The sequence below is a fragment of the Colias croceus genome, chromosome 5 (genome assembly GCF_905220415.1).
Source record: "Colias croceus chromosome 5, ilColCroc2.1".
NCBI lineage: Eukaryota > Metazoa > Arthropoda > Insecta > Lepidoptera > Pieridae > Colias > Colias croceus.
In genome coordinates, this window is record NC_059541.1 from 10361265 (window position 1) to 10385622 (window position 24358).

A 24358-nucleotide genomic window follows, 5' to 3' on the forward strand; every position below is an offset into this window, starting at 1 on the left:
GTTAGTTCGAGTACAAGCAACAAGTAATAATACATACTTTAAAATACACTATCAATAGATTTACATCTAGTTTTAGTAAAATTCCTGGATTAATTAAGAGGACATTAATTGTGGCGCACGACACTGTGGCATAAAGGAGTTGGCGAAGGGCCAGACCCTGAACAAGGCACGTTCTTAGTTGAATAATCTTTGGAGAATAAAAAGTTATAAGACGTAGGATGTATGTAATTGTAGGTAGAAGTTGTATAAGGAAGGATAAAGTTTGAATGTTTCTAAAGTTATAAGTTTACATCAAAGATGGCAAGATATGATATGCCTTATATGTGCAATAATGATGGTTATGCTCTTTTGGCTGTGGTGGTGTTCTTTATACTAAGTTAGAAATCCCTAAACATTTCTAAGAAGTCTACTTCAATCTTTTGAGTGGCCTTTGTAAGAAATTATGAAATAAATCTGACCACGTAACACAAATGTGTTCACTATATTGATTTACTTATAAGTGTTATAAAAATGTTCTGAAGTGGAACACTGATCATTATCTAGTGAATAACAGTTATTGTGTATGAATGCCAAGGTTATACGCTGGCCGCTTATTACACACGGATAAGTAGACGGTATCGGCTATTAAAAGTATTCAAGCATGAAGTTAACATGAAAGTAAATCATTTGTATGTGCTCGCAAACATTGATTTACAAACGTATTGTTATTGTGATGACCCTAATTTGTGAGGCATTTCACAGCGGTTTCATCTGGTACATTTTTAATGGATAAATAGGTAATCGACCTTTTGTGTTCACCTGACTTTTGGTAGTCTAGACACGGGGGTACAGAAAGGAGCTGTAGGGTTGTACAAACGGGCGGAATATACAATCATATCTATATTTAGAACTCAAAGGTGACTGATGTAGTGATCTATCAACGCACAGCTATAAACCACTGGACGTAACGGACTGAAATTTGGCATGCAGGTAGATGTCATAACGTAGGCGTCCCCTAAGAAAGGATTTCCTGAAATTCTTGCGGGAACGGGGAAAAACGGGGATGCACGTACAAAGTCGTGGGCGGAAGCTAGTTTCTAGAATAAATGTGTTTTTCGAAATATATAGGTATTATCTGTACTCTGTACTTAATTTCAATAAACCTGCTTGGTCATAATTTGACATACCTACGTACGAAGCCAACGCAAAAAACAGGAACCAATATAAATCGATATTGTGACAGGCGAACAAATCGCTAAATTATTAAATCGACATTTTAATCACCAACGCAATTATATCACGTGTTTCTACAATTTGAGTGAATATTCAAAACAACCTTATCTACCTTTTTGAAATGCTATATGCTTTAACAAAATCACCCTTAAAACTAATAGATTTATTTCTGTAATAGAGGTGAGAATCGTTAAACAAGTAATTGAACATGTTATATACAGGTGTTATTTCAAGGTTGTGCTTTATTGGGGCTTGAATATACTTAAAGGAGTTCTCATAGCTCCATAGTAAGTTAGTTTTATCGGTAACTTGTAAGAATGAAGTAATACAAAAACGGTGATCTTTGTGTAACTGTACAATGTACATCTTGTTACAAGATGTACAACTTAACACATTATACGTCAAATTAAGTGTGAAAAATACCTGTAAAATTGCAAATTACTAATTTCAAAAAAAAAATGTAATACTCAAGAAATGTATCTCAATAAAGGCATTCTAACAATTAGAGATTAAGTAAATACGTGTTGTGTACTAATAAGCCTTTCGACAACCTAAAGTAATAAGACATTTCTGAAGTTGCCAACAAGGAAAAATATCGGATTACAGAAAGGGAGATTTTCTCCACTCAGTACTAAATAAGATCTCTGAATCTATCCAATTACAGAATAAAGGGTGTGATCTTAAAATAACTTTGTATCGCTCAGAAATCTGTTCTTAAAAAGGGATGTTATTTAACAATGAGTCTTTTGAATGGTGTGCTTCCGAAGTATAGGTATATGCTATCCTACTAATATTATAAATGCGAAAGTTTGTGTGGATGTGTGTGTGTGTTCGTTACTCTTTCACGCAAATACTACTAAACAGATTACAATGAAATTTAGCACACATATAGAGGGTAACTTGTATTAACAAATAGGATAGGTTTCATCCCGGAAATCCCACGGGAACGGGAACTATGCGGGTTTTTCTTTCAAAACGTGGGCGAAGCTGCGGGCTGAAAGCTAGTATATTATACAATAAAGTAATATTTAATTCTTAAAAGATTAACGACTCAAAGTTACTTACATATTATGATTTCAGTTATTTCAATGTACATAGGTTTTTCTAATCAATCACAAAACGCAAATTTCGTTAAAGTATTGGACCATAATATGTTATTTTTCCAGCTGATTGAAAGAATACAATTCCATAGCAATTAAATAAATAAAAATACAACGAAAACGAGTCGAGACGACAAGGTCAGGAATTCAGGATAAACTAACAATCAAGACGTTGCGAATAATTGCAGATAGTTATCAATGTAGCAAGGTGAAGTACTTTGTATGTATTTATGTTATTGTAATGCCATCTTTATAATTAGACTTGAATCGAGTATGCTGTGAATACTGAGCGTTGTGTTTGTTATGTCAATTTCTAGCTCCCAACAACACACGTGCGTTTAGCAGAGGTTTTATTGTTGCGATAAGCTTTCCCATGTATTGTTACATAAAACAATTGATAATTATACGATATTGATTAAATCTATATTATCACAATAACATAGTTCGGGATTCAAAGGCCTCATCAAGTCTCTTCTCTTTCATAAGAGGCAAATTGAAATCGAAATCAACCGGAAGAATGTCATAACTCATGTCTTGAGTATGACATTCTTCTGACCAAGATATTTTTATAATAGTTGCAAATATTATATTTATTTATCTTTCCACAAATTATTTTGATAACTAGCAGTCCGCCCCGGCTTCGCCCGTGGTACATATTTACGTTTTCTCTACATAAGAACCTTCCTCGTGGCTCGTACATCAAGGAATATAATAAAAAAAGAATTAACGAAATCGGTTCAGCCGTTCTCAAGTTATGCGCTTACCAACACATTTTGGGATTCATTTTTATATTATAGAAGATATGAAAAATGAAAATACATACTTTACCATATTTAGCTATTACCTAGTGATACAAGATTAGACGTAGCGTTTTTTTGTAAGGTCATCAGTGATCTCAATGCTTTTTAATAATAATATATTACGTAACCAGTCTTACCAGAAAAAGTCTATACTTAAAAGATGATTATAGCTTACCTGCAAACAAATAAAAACATTATTAAATTATGTTGTAGATAATCAAAGATATATTGAGTGTGTATGGAAAATTGTATTATATTTTAAAATAACAAACTATATCACAATCAATCATTTTTAGAAAAAATAATAATAATGTAGTTTATTCAATTGTTATACAATAGTTTATAAAATAACACAATGATCATCTATAGTAGACTAGCTTACCGTCCGCGGCTTCGCCCGCTTTCTCTAAAACGATTTGCGATTTAAACTATCCTATCTCTCAAGTTGGATCGAACTGCACATAGTGTGCGAATTTTATTATAATCGGTTAAGTGGTTTAAGAGTCCATTGAGGACAAACATTGTGACACGAGATTTATATATATTAAGATATGTTGTAGGTAGCTAGCAAATGCTTTTTAAGCATTGTTATTTCCTTCATTACCAAGAACTGATTTAAACATAGCCGTCGATGTTTAATTTGAATGTTTAATAGAGTAGATTAATTAAAGATATATAAACTGGGGCAAGCTAAACTTGGACCGGTTTCGGCGGATAGCTTTATTAGCCATTTTAAACAGTGCCCTATAAGTAGATGTACAATTAAATGTCAAATCATTTAATTTTTTTTAATAGTCAAATCGATTATTTCTAAAATTATATAATCGAGAAAACTAGTTTTTCGCGTGAGTTTTGACCTGTTTCAAATTTAGATGTCAAATAAAATATTACTATTTTTAATAATATTACTCACTCATTACTGGTGAATCGATCTTTAAAACATGTACGGCTCTACCATTTCTAATGTACCTACCTAAGAGAAATGTTTAACATAACGTAATGTCTAAATCAGCCGATCTCAGTTGAGTAACCTTTGATAAATGCTGCCACCAACGTATTACATAAACTAACCTATGTAGTGGGATATGTTCATAATATATTCTTTTGTACATTCAAAAATCTAATATTCAATTGTGAAAATGAAGTGAAATTATACCTAACTAGCGGTCCGCCCCGGCTTCGCCCGTGGTACATATTTCGCAATAAAAGGTAGCCTATGTTCTTTCTCAGGGTCTAAAGATTGTCTGTGCCAAATTTCATCAAAATCGGTCCAGTAGTTTATGCGTGAAAACCAAACATATAGTATAATTACAAACCTTTCCTCTTTATAACATTATAATATAATATTATAGTATAGATTATTATTGTTTAGTGTTCGTGTGATTTCAATACGAAAAAATAATAATGAAAAAATTAATAATGCATTTCTGATGATCAGTAAAATTATAATGATGTTTTGCGATTGTTTGCATAACGACCAGTGGTTTTATAAACAACACATATGACATAGGATAACATTTACGCTAACATAAACCAGATATTAAAACAAAATCATTCAAACATGCTCCAAGCAAAGCGGAACACACTTAAATCGCCAAAATAAATAAATTCAATATTTCAGGAAAATTTTCACACACAGCTCGATCTGATACAAAGCTTTCGCTTGTGTTATGGAAACCAGTTGGCTGATAAACATACATATTATATGTATACTTTTAAGTACATACTTATATAGATAATAATTAACACCAAGGCACAGACCCAAAAATACGTTTTTAAAGTGCAGATTACTTCTACAAAATCTACATCAATTATGTATTCAGCAGTATAAATACGAGTAACAAACACTGTGAACATAAGCTAATGCCGTGAGAGTACGGGCGAGGAAGCGTGTATTAGAACCAGATAAGTGGGTCACGTGATCATTTACACATGTGTAGTGAGAGGAAATGTTGCATTATTTTTCATACTATCTGATTTATACTATCTATTTTACGTACCGTTTGAAGTTGTGAATGATAAGAGAAATTAATGGACGCACGTGTCCTAGCGACTGAGGCTTGGTCGCGGTGTTTTGGAAATGTCGATTCTTGGTGAATTTGACTTCGACGTGATTTCATCCATAAGTGCTTAGTGGGAATAAAAGGTGGATGTTACAACTGTATGTCATATTTATGCCATTTTTATAGACGCATAATAATTTATAAGAATAGTGTCTATTGCGGTGTGGCGTTAAAAAGACTAGATAAGGTACCATCCCAGCGTTACAATACATCTATAAAAATATCTCTATGAACTATATATTCCTGGATTTCATAGTACTTTTCCATATCTTATCGGAGCATGAAGCGATTCTCTAACTGAAACTTATTAGTAAGTACCACAGGTAAGTAGGTACCTTACAAAGCAGTAGCTGTCTCACTTCATTGAATCCCTCTAATACGGTTATGTACTCCAATAAGTAGTAAGGCTATCGATGCAGCGATAATTATAAGTTGCCAGGCGTTGCCAGGTGTCGATCTGAACCATGATTAGTTGCTAGTTGCGCAATTTGCACGTGCGCTTGTGTTTTCACTTACATTTTTCGAGATATTATCATTTTACGTGTTATATGTCCGAGTAAGCATTGTTTTAAATGAATACATGTTTATTTAGCTGAATGATAGCCGTTAAGTTTCGCTGGTGTAGTTCGCGTTGATGAAAATACTACTTTAGCGTTTATATCATTTTCTAATATGGGTTGCAGGTGCGTAAAAAATCGATAAACAAAGTCATATTCGAATTTATAAACTTACATTTTTAAACATTCGTATATAAATTTAAGCTTCGAGTTATCGTTTTTTTTTTTTTATTAAAGATAGCCAGGCATTTGACTGCATCCTACCTGATGGTAAGTAGTGATGCAGTCTATGAATGAGCATGCCTGCCTAGAAAGAGCCACTTTTACCCTGAACAGATCCGGATTATAGGTTTCTGGAAAGACAGACGCGGGCAAGGCGTTCCAGTCCCTCGCTGTTCGGTTTATAAAAGAGTTCTGAAACCGTTTTGTGCGCAAAAAAGGTACATCAACTACGAAGGGATGGAAACCAAGCGCGCGTCGAGATGTTCTGTGGTGGAACTCGTGCTGTACTTTAATAAATAAAATTACAATAGAGCCTCCGATAAAACAGCTTATTAAAACAAAATTTAATTAAACAAGCGCAACATAATATATTTTCTGTACCTACAGCCAAATTGCGTTATTCCACGAGTAAAATTTTAAATTGTTGCATAAGTTATTGTCACTTTGGCTTGTCTCCAACATGGCTTGCGTTTTTAATAATATACTCTCGGGCAAAATCAAGTGTTTCTTTATATTTAATCATTTATTCCAGGCAAAAAATGTATCATGTATTATTCTCCTATGTCTAATTACTTTTTTCGTGAAAGAGCTGTTTGTTACAGGCTACAGCCATCCATCTTGCAAACTTTCGTATTTACTGTATTAGTAGATAGTAAAATTAGTTATTTATATGAATAAAAATTCTCAAAGAATGTTTTGTTTAACATGCATTGCATGCAAATTGGGTCCCGCGAGTGTAACGTGCTAACAAAATTGAATTGCCGTGAAATATTCTAGATATATCGGCCTCGCTAAACTTATAAAGCCTTTGTGATGTATGGAATTCATGAATAAATTCTATTTTGTTATTGACAAATTGTTAGTCGGCTGATATGGCAATAGTTCGGTTCCTGAAACCTGTATTTTTGGTGGTTTTAGCATCGAAAAGCTATCGTATAAAATCATAAAAAGAACTAAGGCATTGGGTTAGACGTTAGTAGATAATTTTAATTTTATTTTCCCCCATTTAATATGTTTCCATTAATAATATGATGTTGTTAATCTGAATCTATATTTAGAATATATTATTGAGTTACTAAAATTAAAGACTTATTAGATTTTTAACGACCTGTATGACCGATTAAAGACTTAATAGATTTTAAACGACCTGAATGTAACCTATAGGTATCTTATTAGACATAGGTAGGTACCTATATCTTTCTCTTAACAGCTAATGTATTCAAAATATTACTTATACTTATCAGGATCTACCTAGGTACATTTAGTAATAAGAAAAAAAACAAATCGAGTATCGAGTAAGACCGTTAAGCTACTCACGTTAAATCATACACAATAGAACAGTGAGGCTATTGTTTTAAACTTTTTGAATTAAATCGCCCGGCATTTTGTAATTATTTCCTAGATAAGCGCAACTAATCAGTTAATAACAAAACGAAATTAGATTCGTTTCGCGGCTGATATCTTTTGTTTTCAATCGGAGTTGAGATTAATTCCCGCGACTACGAGTTATAGGTGCTCTCGTCACTGCACGACTGTTTATTACTCTATAGCGAGATGATTAACATTGGTAATACGTACAAATACAATCCAGAATTAAAAGCTAAATAAAAATTATAATATGCTACCCCAGGGTTAAAAACTAAATAAAAATTATATACCTTATTGGGATTGTGTACTAGTTACTTATTAAAAATCTATGGTGGCAGTCATACGTCAACTCTTATAGCAAAAAGTTAATCTATTTATTTCATTGAATCCTACATACCTACATTTCATATGCATTCCCATAACATAATCAATGGAATATTCAATGAAATAAATATGTGTAACATAAATGTGTATGTGTTTACAATACTAAACAAAAAAATACTGCGACAGAAAAATCGCAACAGCTAACAAGCCTAAACACCGTAGGTCGTTCGTCCCATCACGACAATGACCTGTCTTCCCGACTCAGATACTGCTATCTAAATCTGCGATGGGGCCACGCTCCCATTGTTAAATGGTGGTGGAAATTGTGCCTAATTAATTGCCGGTGTTAACATTTAGTTTCGCGACACGCGACACGAAGTCGCAGCGTTTTGCATACACGCTGTATACTAATTAATGAAGCTATATAAATGAGTAGATACGGTATCTTAAATTATAAAGTGCCTTAACTTAGAATAATGTACGGAACGAATAATACAGTCTAATTTTAATTGAGTAGCGATAGTATAACTTTAAACGAAGTAGTTTAAAACAAAAATAATCTCGTGGAATATGCTAGAAAATACAACACAAAAGCACTTTAATACAACTATAAAATGAAATTGTGCGGCTGTAAATAAAACGGTATGGAAATTGTTTTCATATCTCAAACTTGAACAAAGTAAATTAAATAAATATTTATAAGTGAATACTGTTTTTGATTGTATTATTGCAATTTATATTTAAAATGACTGGGGCCTTAGACAAACGTACGTAACGCCATGGAATAGAAACTGCTAACGCTAATTATTGACATATGCTCATGACATTTTGGTAATGGTTCGATCACACTACCAACGACGCAGACGACCACGACCAAAGTTCCAATCTTGCCGAAATTTGTTCAAAATCAATATTAAAATCTCCCGTCATTCTGGTACTCAGGAATAAAAAAATTCGAGGTCAATTAATAAAAAGAAATGGGGTTTTTTGCGATTTTCGCCGAGACGGTAAGTTTATCATACAATCACCTGAACCAAAATTGTATATAATCTAATTATCTATAAAAAAGGTTAAATACATTTTTTTCTAGGAGCCACCGTTTCTATGAAAAACCTGTTTGTTTATCCATTGATCTCAAATTTTTTTTTTCCAAACACCAATACGACAGGAAATTCTTAAATTTCATTTTTAATTGTGTTCTGCACAATTTTATTTAATTGCGACTGGATGAAAATTTTGTTCGTGGTCGTCGTTGTCGTTGGTAGGGTGACCGAATCCTTGTGCAAAACATCATACGCAATACGTCAATTTCTATCGATAGCGTATTCTATTCCTTGGCGTTTTGCCGTTTGGCTAAGGCCCCTGGAATAAAATGGAAAATGTTGTTCTCTTTTAAAGACGTACGAGAAACTATGACACGTTCCAATCTATCACGATAAAAATGTACCATGTATGTAAAAAAATTGGAAAATATTTTTCTACAACACGAGCTTTTTTGATACCTTTACTTACATTTCTGACTTAGAAATTAATTAATTTTTATGTGGTTGCGTAATAGAAATAAATTAACACCTTTGAGATGAAGTTTTTTTGCGAATAAATTAAATTCGTGTTATTATTTCGATAATTTCAATTTATTGTAACGCCTGTATCGTATAATCGTGTTTCAGAAATAATCATTAAGATACAATAAATATAAAATAGTAAATAACAGGAAATTGATTCTATATTCTATTTTATAGTAGCAATTTATTGACCATTTAAATTACTCATTTATCGATACTTTGAACCGATTACGAGTAAATCTTTTTATGTGCAAATTAGAGTCGTGTAATGCGTGGAAAGTTATAGGTAATTGCATCTTGTAGTTCTTTAGTTACCTATTTATTTTATAGCTATAAATCAAAAATTGTTTGTTTTATGTATGAAATTCATGTATTTTATTCAAAATCGTTTGTTAAACTTGCAAAATAACCGAGATTTAGATTTAGAGTTGAATTTTTGTTAATATCCACTCACCAGTGTACTTCAAATCCAGGAGTTGTCAACAAGGGCAGAAATGATATCCCCTACATCGTGTGGTTTCAATATAATGAAATTTATTTTCAAATCCCGTAGCTTCAGGCACGTGACATCCGGATAGAACAAGATACGTGTGTTATTTTTATCCGGGCACCAAGGGACTTACGATATTGCAAACTAATCCAGACAATAATCTCTCTGTGTTTTCATTCGGATCCGATGAACCGATTTTGCGAAAGATTAAGTGACAAACATCTGTCCATTCTCACAAATATTAGTACTAGTCATTAATAGGAGTAGGATTAAAAAACTAGGGTATAATTACATCTATACATGAACATAGTCACAGGTTGTTTTTATTCATAAACAGTCGACTGAGCATATAACAAGCTGAGGCTGAAAACGGATAACAATATTTCCCGGGATGACACCGGGATTGATTTATCACTCTCCGAAATATTACACAGGAGCCGTTACTTGATGTAGATTGTACAGATTTTTTTTAGGTTTGAAAATTACTAGTAGCTTCCACACAGAGCGACCAGCCTCGCGACTAATTGCTGCGCGAAGCAATTCGGTTAATGTAGACGTGACTCTGAAGAAGAAAATGTGTGAGCTGTCATTTTCCTCGGCCAAGGCATGTGCACACTGACAGAGCTGCTTCGCGAGGTTGCTCGCTTTGTGTGGATCCGTCTAATGACATGATATATTAATTCCAAAAACATTTCATTATGGGTCTAGTAAAGATCATTTCTATGTGATAAGCCATTACTTCTCAAAATAAAATAGAATTCAATTCAAACACCCATTTAATCCTTAACACAGCCCACAGGGGTCAGCTAGTTACATAATATACAAGAATAGAGGTTAATTTAAGCAAGATATATGATAATAAAATACTCTGACATTATCTGCACGGTCGAAGAGGAGGGTCTGAATATATTGTTAGCATTCGGCTTAATGTAATATTAAAATGGTTTTATAGGCTCTGATTTAGAAGCCTAGCCTTCGCCATAACCGCAGCCCGGAGCGATTTTATTTTAAATAATTGAACATTTACATTACATGTACGCAGATTATGAATAAATTAATGTTATTACCTGGAGGATGTGTGATAAATATTCTTATCAAGTTTATAGCACTTGTTTATTCAATGTACTGTAATAAATATTAAATAGGTTGTTAGGTAACCTTCTTGAATAGTTTAATAACGTTTTGATGACTAGCACGAAGCTTTAGGTTTATTTTTAGCCTAATCTATTAACCATGTTCTTGCTACAAGGTAAGAACGCCGAACGAGAGATTCTGGATCGATGAAAGGTGATGGAAAAATGCATTAACCCTTAATTTGGTATAGTCCGGTGTGACGGACACTTACTTAAAATAAATCCTGTCAAGTTTTTATTTCATGTTCATCGATTTTTAATCAATTAAATGTTTATTTATACCATAAACAAATAGTAAAAAATTAAGCAATGATTGTGACAACATTGCATATGTCAGTTGGGACGCAAAATGTCTGCGAAAAGGCGGCCACCTGTTTTGCTCAAAGTATTTATAATTATTTTTCTTATTTTTTGTCGAAAAACGAATTGAATTTTATATTTATTTATTAGATCATAAACATTTCAATCATTATTTACAAAAACATACACACTTTATTACATTTTTATGGTGTTTATTTGTAACCGAAATGTTTTGTCCGTCACAGCGGACATTGCTAATTGTATAGAAAAGTACCACTTTATTAATATGTCCGCTGCGGCGGACACCGTCAAAATGTGTGTGTGTGAGTTTGGATTTTTTTTCATTGCCAACAGCCTAATCGCGCAAGTATAATTATTGCTTTAGTGCCAAATGAACATACACCTTCCCATGCTAGCGAAATATCAGATTCGGAAACTCAATTGCATGAAGCACGTACTAATTCATCCACCCCCCTGTTTTCTCCTGCACCATCTGCACCACCTTCCCTTGCTAACGTAACAATAGATACATCCGTCGATGAAGAATTACACTCCGAATATTCTGATAGACCTGCTGATGACCAGATTCTTTCGTGCGTGAAATTGGCGAGTCCATTTTTGAAAATGTTCAGTCCCTATCTGCTATTCCTTGATTGCCTGCAACGCCTATAACACCAATAGCTTCTTGATTAGCACCCCGAAAAATAAGATCTAGGAAACCACCTACACTCAAAGCCAAAAGACCAAAAAAAACAAAAAAATTCAGCTGACTTACAATTATTGGAGAGTAACTCAATTCCGTCACCAAGCGACAATAGAAGAAGGTGAGGAGGATGATTACATAGACATGCCAGAAGATGATTCACCTTTGAGTTTCCTTCACCTTTTTTTCTCTAGATATTTTACTAGTATCGTAGAGCAGACAAACTAATATTCAGTTAAAAAAACCGGCAATTCAATTCAACTAACAGAAGTAGAATTTAGAGACTTTTTTTTTAAATTTCATACAAAATAAACTTGAATTGGTTTTTTTTTAATTTCATACAAAATAAACTGTACTTCGGTATCAAATAGTTCTAAAATTTTCATTTCTGTATTTTTCTTTAGTAAAAAAACATAAAAATAGCTGTGGTTTTTATTTTCCGTAATTTGGCAGTGTCCGCTGTGACGGACACAGGTTTTCCCAGCAGTGGGCTATGGTAGATTTTTTTTTCATTTTTCGAGAACTTTATGACATACTCCTAAAACCACAAAATTGTCAAATTCATATATTTTGAATATTTTTATCGGTGCCAAATTAAGGGTTAATGAGACAATACATTTTCATCATACCATGTAAGTTGGAATGTCAACAATGAATACCCCTTTAAGAAGAATATCCATTACAAAGATAAATGGTTAGTTTGTATAAATAAACATTAATAAAACCTTCTCCCAACAGTATTTTAGATTAAAATTGCATCTTAATATTTATTCTTCATTTTAATCAAAATAATCACAATCAATAATTACAACGCTAGACCAATGTCGCTAGCTCGACAAACTGTCGCCAGCATTCCCACGTAAAGCAAGTAAACAAACAAGCCAGCTAATGGCCCAATAGTTTGACACCTCGTAAACTACGCCATTGTCTTGCTACAATGCTGTCGATCTGAAATATCGCCAGATCCGTGATCATGTTTCGATGTTTTATGTCTAGATGAAGCCAGTCTTGTCAATTTTAATAACTTATAAACTGTGGTTGCAGCATAAATAATTATGGGAGAATGAATATGCAAAGGCAAAAAATTTAACTTTTTTTAAAAGTCTCTGGAAGAGATACAGAATCTTTTCTCAACGTAAAATTCATCAAGTACTTTAAGCTAAAAAAAGAAATAAACAAGGATATCTAAAACATAAGCAGAAGCGACTCCTTAGACAGTTCAAGTTAAATCAATGACTGGATCAGATATGAAATGCGAGTGACCTATAATTGAGGCAAGTCATGTGCAATTAAACAAGCAACACAAAGTGCATAGACGTCTTTATTATTTTTATGATTTAATTACGCGAAGTTCTTTCACACATATGAACCATATTTGTTATATACTAAAAACATGAATCCACTGTAAATAACCAGCATCAACATCTCTTCTGGGCAAACGTATTTAAAATTTATTTTATTGGAAAATATTTTCCACGGGCAAGTGGATAGAACGTAGAACATATAAGTTGTAAGGTTCTCACATGACCACTGCACCTGTCCAGAAAGAGTAATGTATGAATGAAATATTTTCCCAACTCAAAAGCAAAAGTATAAAATGAAACAATAGTTTCAAAACTGAAGATTGTTTTACGAACAACAGTGCAACAAGTGGAAAGTCGAAGAATGAACAATAACTACTTGGAAACAATAACTTCGCAGGAAAATACTTCAACACCTTCGTCGTAATCTGTTCAAAGAAGGTTCAGCTTCCATTATAAGAATTTTTAAATAGAATCAAGTCTAAAGACTAATTGAAGGGTACTAGAAAAATGAGAAGCTATGCAAACAACTGCCGTACCTCCGTTGGACACTAACTATAGTCCGTAATCAGATCCTGTTTCCAATTCAGGTCTAATATCGATCATATCTATAGTGATAATTTGGCAGTAGTCGCTGAGAATTATATCATTGTCTCCTAATTAAGCTTTTAGATAATTCTGTAATACATATGAATTGAACATAATTATCTAAGATGAGGTGCATTAATGATGTAATACCGCTACTTTGCAAGTCCAAGTAAAACATCTACGCTAATACGCAACAAAGATAAATCAAGGTTAGAGGTGCGTTTTAAAGTTTCAAATCATACAACTAAGCCAGCTTAGTACTAATCGGGCTAAGCTCTCTTTGCTGAAACAATATTGGTTTAGTTTATCACAATGGAAAACAGATCCTTTTCTTTCTCAGGGGAGCAAATATTGACGTCATATTGTGTACGAGGTGACCTTTACTATATTGTCGCGAGATAATTTTCTAAGAAATATTGGCTTGGACTTTGAACTTTCATAAAAGTGTCTTTACTGAAATTGATAGTGTACAATCGAGTCTAGACCGAATTTCAGAAGTAGTTATTAAAGCAAAGTAAGATTTTTAATTTGAGGTATAAACTTCGATAGCTCGAAGCTGTATTGTTTAATGTTTTAAGCATAATATAAAATATTATATCTAATTTTATTATACAAACTATGTGTGTTATTAGAACGATTGTATATTTGCATAGGTGGTTGAAGAAAAGCTATACTGAAAGCTAGCAATTTTATATTTCAGTTTTTGGTTTAAATTCATTAGTTGAAAAATATTTCAATCTAGGAGATAATAATTATTATCGAGTCTGCATCTGTGCCACAACAGTCAAATGTAGACCGATTTATATATTCTATAATAATGAATAAATTATGGCAGCGATGACTAACTAGTTGGAATTGTATTTGGCTACCGATACCAAATCTGGCAATGCAGGTAGTTGCATAATTTAAATTAACCTAAACGAGTCCCGCTGTGCCGGAATTAAAATTAATTGAAATTCTGCATTATTGTGTAATTGTTTCGATGTTTCAATTGGGATGTTTTGCAATATGTTATAATATTTCAAAAGATCTGTTTACCTGTACTCTTTCTGTGCAAGCAATATATTTATGACGTCATAAATTATACTACTTTCTGACAACAATCTCCAAGAGCTCGGTAGTTCAGTGGTTCAGATCGCTGGCGGATTTCTTATTGGGTTATTACTTGTTACATTATCACTGCCAACAGCTGTAATTATCAAGTAACGATGTTATTGAAAGGGTTCGTATCTAATGCCACTAATATGAATATTCATCAAATTAACAGCGATGTGCTAATTATTCTTTCCGTCGATATGTCTTCGTATTTTTTCCTTTTATTTCTAGAATGAGTCGGTTGCATCATACAATGTAGAACCTTTGTGTCTTTAATTATCTAGATACGATACCAGTAAAATTTCTCACACGAAAACAAAAGCCTCTATTCTGGCAATCTATTATGGATCTTATTAATTCAACTTAGAATAGAAAATTGAACAGCGTAAGTGTAGTGAAATGCCGTTTCTGGCAATTGCTGGACAAACACTGATGCATTCTGTGTACCTTTATGTTTGTACAGATGGACCGCTCGGAACTTATATCGCCGTTATGTAAACTTATGTATGTAAATGCGTAGATTCTATCGGGAAATATAGTGATGTTTAGAATTATTGGAATGGCTGCTATTTATTATGGAATGGTATCATACATTGAAGTTATGCGATAAGAATGGAGAAGATCAAAACTGGCCTACCAATTGAAAACCTAAACTTAGGTAACTACAAAAATTCTGATACGTATATCAGAATTTTTTAATCACATTTTATATTTGAAAAAATGCCTAGCAAGTTTATTGTACAGTGTGGTTCTCTTAGCAACAACATACATGTTTGTTCAGTCTGATCTACCATAAAAAGCTTTACAAAATTTAACATACCAAACCCTTTAAATATTATTAACGTTGTAATACGATCGTGACATAGTTCACGCCAATCTGCTCAACTTCCACTCGAACGTAATGAAAAAGGGATCCGTTTAAAATAAACTTAATGAATTTCAATCAGGAACACTGAATTGTTATTGGAAGGATAAAGTGCTGTTTGTATGGAAATATATTCAGTATTTTATTAGTTTTATATTGTTTATGCTGATGGCAAAGTGGATTGCATAATATTGTGATTTTTTTATAATATAATTCTAAAAATGTTCAAGGAACAATATAAAAAATACTTTATTTACTTCTTAACATTATAAAGTAATTCCTTATTATATACTAGCTTCCGCCCACGACTTTGTACGTGCATCCCCGTTTTTCCCCGTTCCCGCAAGAATTTCGGGAAATCCTTTCTTAGAGGACGCCTACGTTATGACATCTACCTGCATGCCAAATTTCAGCCCGAAACGTCCAGTGGTTTAGGCTGTGCGTTGATAGATCACTATATCAGTCACCTTTGAGTTTTATATATATAGATTCCTATATTTATCAATTTATAAGTAATTCCTAGTTTTACAAGATTGAAACTATACGGAAGTATTTAATAAATAATGAATCAAGTTTATCTTGAAATTTAATGAAGCAGACTTAAAGTTCTACTTATATGAATTGTAAAATTTATAAATTGTATTTATTGCTTTGAAACTAAAAATAAAATAATCAACACTTAAATCATAATTTTAATTCAAATTATTTTATTTTATATCCAGTTTAATCCGAGACAGTTTCCATATAAGCATGTGTCACAGTAAAGTGCTTCACGCATGAATCCAGTCTCGCATATGCAAATTTAAGTGACATTTTAATTAATTTCTAGTGCAAATTTATTCTAGGAAATTGTTTCCCCAGAAGTAATCCGTATAAGAAACACATTCTATTGAAATCATATACCAGAAACTTACTTACTTTACTTTTTGTTTGCGTAAGTACTGTATCGTCGAGTAGAAATTAACAAAAAACGTTGTTTACAGTTTACGTTGCTTAAAATTCCAGTAGTCGCTCTGTCTAGACTATAACCGGACAGACATTTTGATTCTATCTCTCCTGCATGTCACACAAATTTTACGATACCTACCCATTGCCGAATTTACATGTCCTACTAACGATTAACTATTGAGTAATCCTATCGGATCCTAGTTTGTAGAGGGCAATCTGAAGGTTTATTGATATTGGAATAAATGTATTTAATATCATATTACATATAGGTAGATAATATTATAAATACCGAGGTAGTAAATTCTGCCACCGATATTATATTATGCCTGGGACAATTCAAAAGAATATGTATCGAAATGTATTTGTATTGCGTATTGAAGAACGAAATGATTACTTTTTATCATGAAATACTAACTAGAAGGGTGAGAAACGAGGGTCGGAAATTTGTATGGGGACCAATTGTCGCTTGGTAACGTGAATACACGCGAGTGAAGGGCTAAAGGTAGTATGCAATAAAGAGGTGACACTGACAGACATCAACACAAAATCGAAATTACTGCTTCTAGAACCTTCCACCTCTTTACACTTCTTAATTCCGACCGCATGTTTAGCAACAAAGATGAATAAAAATTTTACAGAATAGATCAACATACTGCTGGCGAAACTACGTGTTACAGAGTTGATAAAGTATGTTGGAAAGATGAAAGAGCAACATCGTTTCCAACAAATTGTCGATCAACTGTTGCTCAACAAATGTTTAACATGAATCCGAGGTTTAGAGCTTAGTACGTAAATACTAAATAGGAGTAAGGTATACGGGAAAGTCGTGGGTAATAGTACAGTAATAGTTAGTTAGTTATTTATAAAGACGGATAGGGGTCATCTGGGACAAGGTCGCTCTTCGCTCGTATATCGAATGTCTCCGAGTCTCAGGTGTTCTAACGATGATAATTATCTTGGAAATCTTAGGGAAATACAGTGCGCGTCGTGTTTCAGTTAGAGCGGGTTGTAGTTTCTCTATATTTTGATGTTGCAAATTACGTAATCAAAGCTTTTTGTGTACCTGAACCATGCTGCAGTGTTATTTTGTTTACTATTTATTTATTTTACTATTCGTAACTTTCTTAACTATTTTCTCCTCAATAAACTTTACAAAATGCCAAAGTCATTATTGTCAAATGTGTCGTAGTAGCGCGAAATAATTTACTTTACAACAATTTGAAGTAAGACACTACCTTTTAACAATTGCTAATCTTCCAGTAGTTAATGCCGGCGATTTTATTAACAAAACATTCCCATTGTTAAAACATTACTTATCACCACAATTCCACGCCAATTATTCACGGTTCGAGCATATACACGAACATACACGATACGTATTCATATTTCTTCAATTTGCATGATACCGTCCTTTGCAACCTGTTTAGTGACGTCACTCTATGATGCAATTCGCTAAATTTTATGTAACATACTATTTACGTACCATATATTTGATGATTAATAGTTGTAAGATGAATTATTTGATATCACGCAGCCGTCGGACAATGGGACGCAGTGGCAACACTTTTAATCATTTATTATGTAAGTCGGCCAAGTAATATCGTGCGGCCATGGTTGGGAAAAATAAACACTTAATTGTATATGCTCCAATTTCATGGTTTGTTATTTGGAGTGATTGTTCAACGCTTAGTTACACATTTACAACTGAGATTGACACTTATAATGTGCTTATAATTTAAAGAGATGAATGACGATGTTTTGATGGGATGATAAGCCAAAATAACTTTGTATGGACGCTTGAATTTCTGAATACAAATGGTGGACATTGAATAGGTTTTTAAAAGAAGAAAAGAAACACTTGATCAATACTTGCGAAAATGAAAAGGGAAGTGAATAATTGATGGAGTTTCATAGAAAACTCTCGGCATGTAACATGAAGCGACGAGAAACCCGCGGGCGGAAAGCTAGCTAATAGTAGCTAAAAGTTTTAAAAACAAGCTAATGAAATAAATTGGTAATAAAATACCTAAGCTGTAGTATTTCTGTTTGTTTAGTTAAAACCAAAGTTGACTTTACAACATTTAATTTTACCATCGAACTGGCGAAATTGTTCAAATTACGCAAATTGTTGAACTCCACAAAATCAAATTCGAATCAATCAGCGCGAAACGAAAATCAAATTTACCGAGAAAATTTATGATTAAGCTCCGATGGGCAAATTAAATAAATGTAAGAAAATATTGGGGTAAGGACAAAATCTAATTTTCTACCTAAGTAATGTTATTGGCCAGATTTGTATGAACGTGCCGTGTTGAATTTTAAATGAAAGCGCAAAGTTATAAATCTAGAGACCTATTTATTCCCCGACCTAACTAACATACTTATGAGACTCATTTGACAACCCTTGAGCGAGTAATGAGATCCTCTGAGTTTTGACAACAATGTACATTCTACCTGATTATATTTACAGAAGAGTGCCTTTCTAGTGTTGGAGTATTAATATATTTTGCTTAATGGTTCTCCCTATAAGCAACTGTTGGGATTCTTTGTAATGTGTGTCCTTTTCATAACAAACTCTCTACGAGCATATCTCGTTTGACATCTAAGAGGTTAAAAAGCTATAAAAATCTACACAAGCGTAAAGTTCCGAACATTTCGGCAGTTCTGACAACATTAAGATTATTACAGTATACTTTCGCGAATTAACAGGAGAGGTTTTAATAAAGCAGTAGTAGTCAACATTTCCATATAAGTCGCAGTGAACTTTTTTGACCGACTTAAAGCGGACTCGTTTTAACGGGAGATTAAAACCTGAACATTACATAAGCTCGGTTCTGGTTCCTATCTTTTGAGTTTGCTCAAAGATACAATTTGTACGCTAATCTTGACATTGAGTTGAAGTGAGTGAGTTGTTGTTTAATACTGTAACGGGATCTTATTAAACAAGATGTCATAAAGTGTGTGGTCAATGGTGGACGAGTACAATAATATGTTTGTTTTTATTTTCTGCCAGAGTATTCCATTTCCATATGTGATGTTGCTGTTGTTTGTCTCCAAATGGCTGTGACATTATCGAAGGAGCTTTTTTTCATTAAATGCATGTTTTTTTGGACCGCTTATTTTGGAAATTGTATTAGTTATTTTTATTTCATTACGTTATGTGTTTTTGTTATTTGTAAATGTCTTAGTCAAATTATACGAAAAATCGTAACAATCCGCTAAATTAGGTTTTCGTTACTTTCATCATTAGGTTATATCCAAAGTTTTAATCTAAGATTTATCTTTCATCCAAGTTCGTTAAGCCTATTAGGTAAAAGGTCGCAAATTGTAAAATGTTCGTCTAGACTAAAGGTCCAGGTTGTTAGTCAGATGAGATGACCTAGGGCATTCGATTCATCAATCAAATTAAGAGGGGAGTTAGGCCATTACGTAGTCTAGATAGCTTTTTCGATTCTTCTGAGCTGGGGTAGGTATATACATTTGTATGCAATTTACAATGTTGTTTGCTTGTTGAATATTAAAATTTGAATTTATTGCCGCTATTTACATAAATATTTGGTGGAATACATTATGCAAGTCGATATAACAAGTTATATCAAGTTTATACGATTTTAATAAAATAGCAATGTTTCTTAATTTGACTTAAATGAAAGTAAAAAAGAACGAACACGTTCCGATCAATGGTTTTGAAGTCGATTTAACAACAAGCAAAATAATTAATGTGACATGGGACTCCTGTCCGTCTTTTAACATATTCAGTATCTATCGAGTATTATAAAAAAGAATTATGTTATACTTAACATTGTAATAAAAAAATGCATCTTATTTCTTGAACAATTGCACTACCTAATATAGTTTAATGATACACGTAAAAGGTTTCTCAATCTCTTTTAAGACTCATTTTTAATCTAAAGACTTAATCCTTCAGGGTATGAAAAGAAAATATTAGCTGCACATCTTATTTTTAAAGTTTCATCCGCTCTTATAATAAATCATAGATATATCGATTTTTCAGCGAGCGAGCCGAGTGTTCGTAACTCCGTCTATTCAATTAATCACTGAGAAAATCGATCTCCAATAATAAGGAGATGCCTTTGAAAGCACTAGTCTATAGAGTATCAGTGGCCATTGTTTTAGTTATAATTGAATTTCAAACTGAACTTTTTTAATTTTAAACCCACGTTTGTTTATTGTTATAAATTACTTTAAATGCATTTAATATGCATTGTTTTATAAAATGCTGTTGTAAATATTTCATATGATTATTACATAAAAATGTTTAGATTGTATCGTCGTAATCGTAAAAAATAATGGCCTTTACGTAACATAAAGAAATATACGTATACATACTTATGTACGTACTTACGTACGTAACATTAACAGTATAACAGTATAACGTACTTACGTTCAAATTAATATGTTTTCTATTAAAACTGCAGTTGTAACTTAATAACCATCAACATACCCTTGAAATAAATATTTTATTTATAATATTTTAATTTCCCGTTCAAAGCCTCGAAGTAAGCTTAACAGTAGTTGATATCGATTTCTATACACCGTATTAAAGTAATATGATGAAAGTAATACAAGAAGTAATACACATATTGTGTTTCGGAGCAGCCTCCGTGAAGTTCAGTCGACCTTGTGTGTGTTTCGCGGAACATTTTCTTTAGAGTTAGTTAGGGGTTTATTATGTATGTCAAGATATATTATGATAGGTATACATTTTATATTATCGAGGAATTTTTAAATACGCAGAGGTAAATTACAGGTGCACAAATATAATGTATATTTGATGAATTTGATATTTTTGGTTTTATGGCATTGAAATGGAATAAAAATATTTCTGGCGGGATCACGGGTGGCCGAGTTGGTCAGGTATCGGCCCCGGATTGTCGACTGGATTGTCAAGTCCCGCCTCGCGATCGATTTTTTTTCTATTCTTTATAAATGTATATTATTTATATTTATACCTAATTACCTATGTGTTACTGTTAAATACAATTTACAGGCATTGATGCAAACATTACTTATATTTTGGTAGTTGCACATCGACGGAGTGGGCTATAAAAAAACGTTCCCGTCAAAAACCAATTAAGCTATAACAGTTACACGAAACCAGAACGGAAGCTGTGCACAGAAACACCGAGTTTTAAAACAAAACCCTCCAAAATTGGGTCATGTCGCTGACGTTTTTATATGAATACGTAGATTGTAACTCGCTGAAATTACAAAGTGAGTACTGTGAGTGCCGTGAGGCCGTTGTAATGTAATGGAGGGCTATTCTTGGATCTAGGACGAGCCTGGATGCCTATCGAGCCTTAACTGGGCTGTGGTGATGGCTAAGTGAGCTGTGAACGCGGAAGAGTTGAAGGATTATGCATGCGTATTATTGTTTTATATGTTTGAAGAGGAGAATAATAATATTATCGAGTTCTAATACTATTGAGGACATAGGAAATGAAGCTTGTGTTACTGCACATTTTCAAAGTGATAGATTATTGTTTAGCATTTTTTCCAGCACTTACTATGTATTTTGTTCTTCGCATGCAGTCCAGATTAAAAACGCTTGTCTCCAGTATCACAAAATATTAAATGCGTAAGTTTACATAAAACATCGATTACATTAACAAAATATACAAATAGACCAATCTATTATGTTGTAGAATAATCATGCTCTTGTATATTTGGACAATGGTTGCTCATTGCGAAGGAATGGAACAGACATACAAGACGAAATTAACATAGCTTGCTAGTACACACCATAAGGGAATCAATGAGCAGCAGCCAGCAAGTAAGAACATCGTATTAGGTACACTGGGGAATCAAATATTAACGAGGCAATATTAGGGTACCAAATGCTCTGGTCTACTCTGAATGTTACATTATTAATTCGTTGTCTTGTGTTGTGATGTATCGTTATAATACACTGTCGTGTAATGGAGATTTGTGAATTGTATCACAAAATAAACAGAACATGTCAAAATATTAAGAGAATTTTAATATTTTATTATTAAATAATCAAAAAGCAAATTAGGTTAGGGTACGGTGAGGGTAAAAGCGAATTTGGTAGGAACTTATGTCGAAGATTAATTCCATAAACCTTATAAAAATAAATGCATGTATTGAGGTTACACATTCATTCTCAGAATATAGTCTTAAAAGGTTCATTTATTAAGACAAAATAATATAATATTTACACATAGAATATAATTTAACATAACACATATACTAATACACATAAATACGAACATAAAGAAATAGAAGTGATAGGAAGGAACCACCGGTATAATCGCGGCGTTGCATGCTTGGCTTCTAAAGAAATGTGTTGTTTACTGACATATAAAGTCTTAAAAAATGCATACATAGTGCTTCTATCCTTGTCTATCGCACACAAAGAAGAGAGATAGATATAGCAACTGCAAAAAGAGGTGCGAGTGTTAATCAGGTGACCCGCATGTTCATTTCTTTGATAAAAAGTGCAAACTTGAAAGTACTTTCCTTGCATCTAGACTTGGAAATTGTTCTACATTGATATATTTTATGTAGATAGTATTTTTGTCATAGTTTCTCTTAAATGAAAAAAAAAAAATTTTCTAAATTTACTACCAAAATCCCCGTGAAGTTATCTATTTTCCAATAATTCAAAATTATAATTCACAAAACAGCGAAGTTATTTGCATTTATATCAAACTATCCTGAAAGGTTTTTCTTCTATACCCTCTGCCCTACTTTCCAAGCTAATTTCAACACATTCCTCAAGAGAAGCCATAGGTACATGCGGACATTCCTAGTAAATCGCTGATGCATGCAGGCTAGGGTTAATTAAGTCACATACCCGGTACCAAGTGGCCACCTGTTGGTCCAATCACCACCGGAAACAATATACATACATATATTAATCGTTATTTATACATAAATTGTAAAATTATATATAATTTAAGGTTAGTTTTAATTGGTTACTTTGTTATTATTTAATGATTCACAAATTTAGTTCTAATCTAAACGAAACTTAAGAGTAATATCAATAGTGGCAATATTTTCATTCCTATATTTCTAACAGATATATTGGAAGTTCAGTCATACCCATTTATATAAGAGAAAAAACACATACACTCTTATATAGGTGTATCAACCGACACACACGTGGTAAAACCTACATAATAATATTAAATACATAACAGATAATAAGTACACATAATAGGATTAATTATAAGTTTAATTAAACTTATATATTAATAATGAGAAAATGATAGTACATTTTTCGCATAGTGTCGAAATTATGCTTTAAGGCTGTTCATATTTTGAATTGCACAAAGTACAAAGTTTAATTATATAACGTATACAAAGGTAAAAGTATAGGAATGGTTTACAAACATACAAACACCGTTGAAACCAGTGCTTATATATGGTTAAAATGTTCTCTAATTATAACCAAATAATGATTTTAAAAAGTTGTTCGTCCTTTGAATTCCAAACTATATAAACTATCTTAGATATTCTATACGTACCTACTATAAGTTAATAAATAGTACGGGAATGGTTTTAACAAACACCGTCGAAACCACTCTACAGTGCTATGGTCTAATGCAAAATTCTTGTACAACGGAGCATCCCCATGCGAGGCTTATTTGAACTTTGAAGGTTTTGTGCTGTATAACATAAATCATGGAATGTTAAAATGTTTTGCTTTATGTGAGTATTTTAAATTAAAAAATAAATTT

The 24358-nt window shown here is 32.7% G+C and overlaps 1 protein-coding gene across 10 annotated transcripts in view; it reads right to left on the reverse strand.

The window, feature by feature from the left end:
• LOC123692144 (SH3 and multiple ankyrin repeat domains protein 3) overlaps nucleotides 1–24358 on the reverse strand; it is a 156323-nt gene that overhangs the window by 59595 nt on the left and 72370 nt on the right. For 8 of the 10 annotated variants that reach the window (XM_045636829.1, XM_045636828.1, XM_045636835.1 and 5 more), the window contains one exon: nucleotides 23473–23490. The exons of the other annotated variants lie outside the window; for them this stretch is intronic. In XM_045636829.1, the coding sequence (XP_045492785.1) occupies nucleotides 23473–23490 (18 nt within the window). The remainder of the gene's footprint in view (nucleotides 1–23472; nucleotides 23491–24358) is intronic. 10 annotated transcript variants of the gene reach the window in all.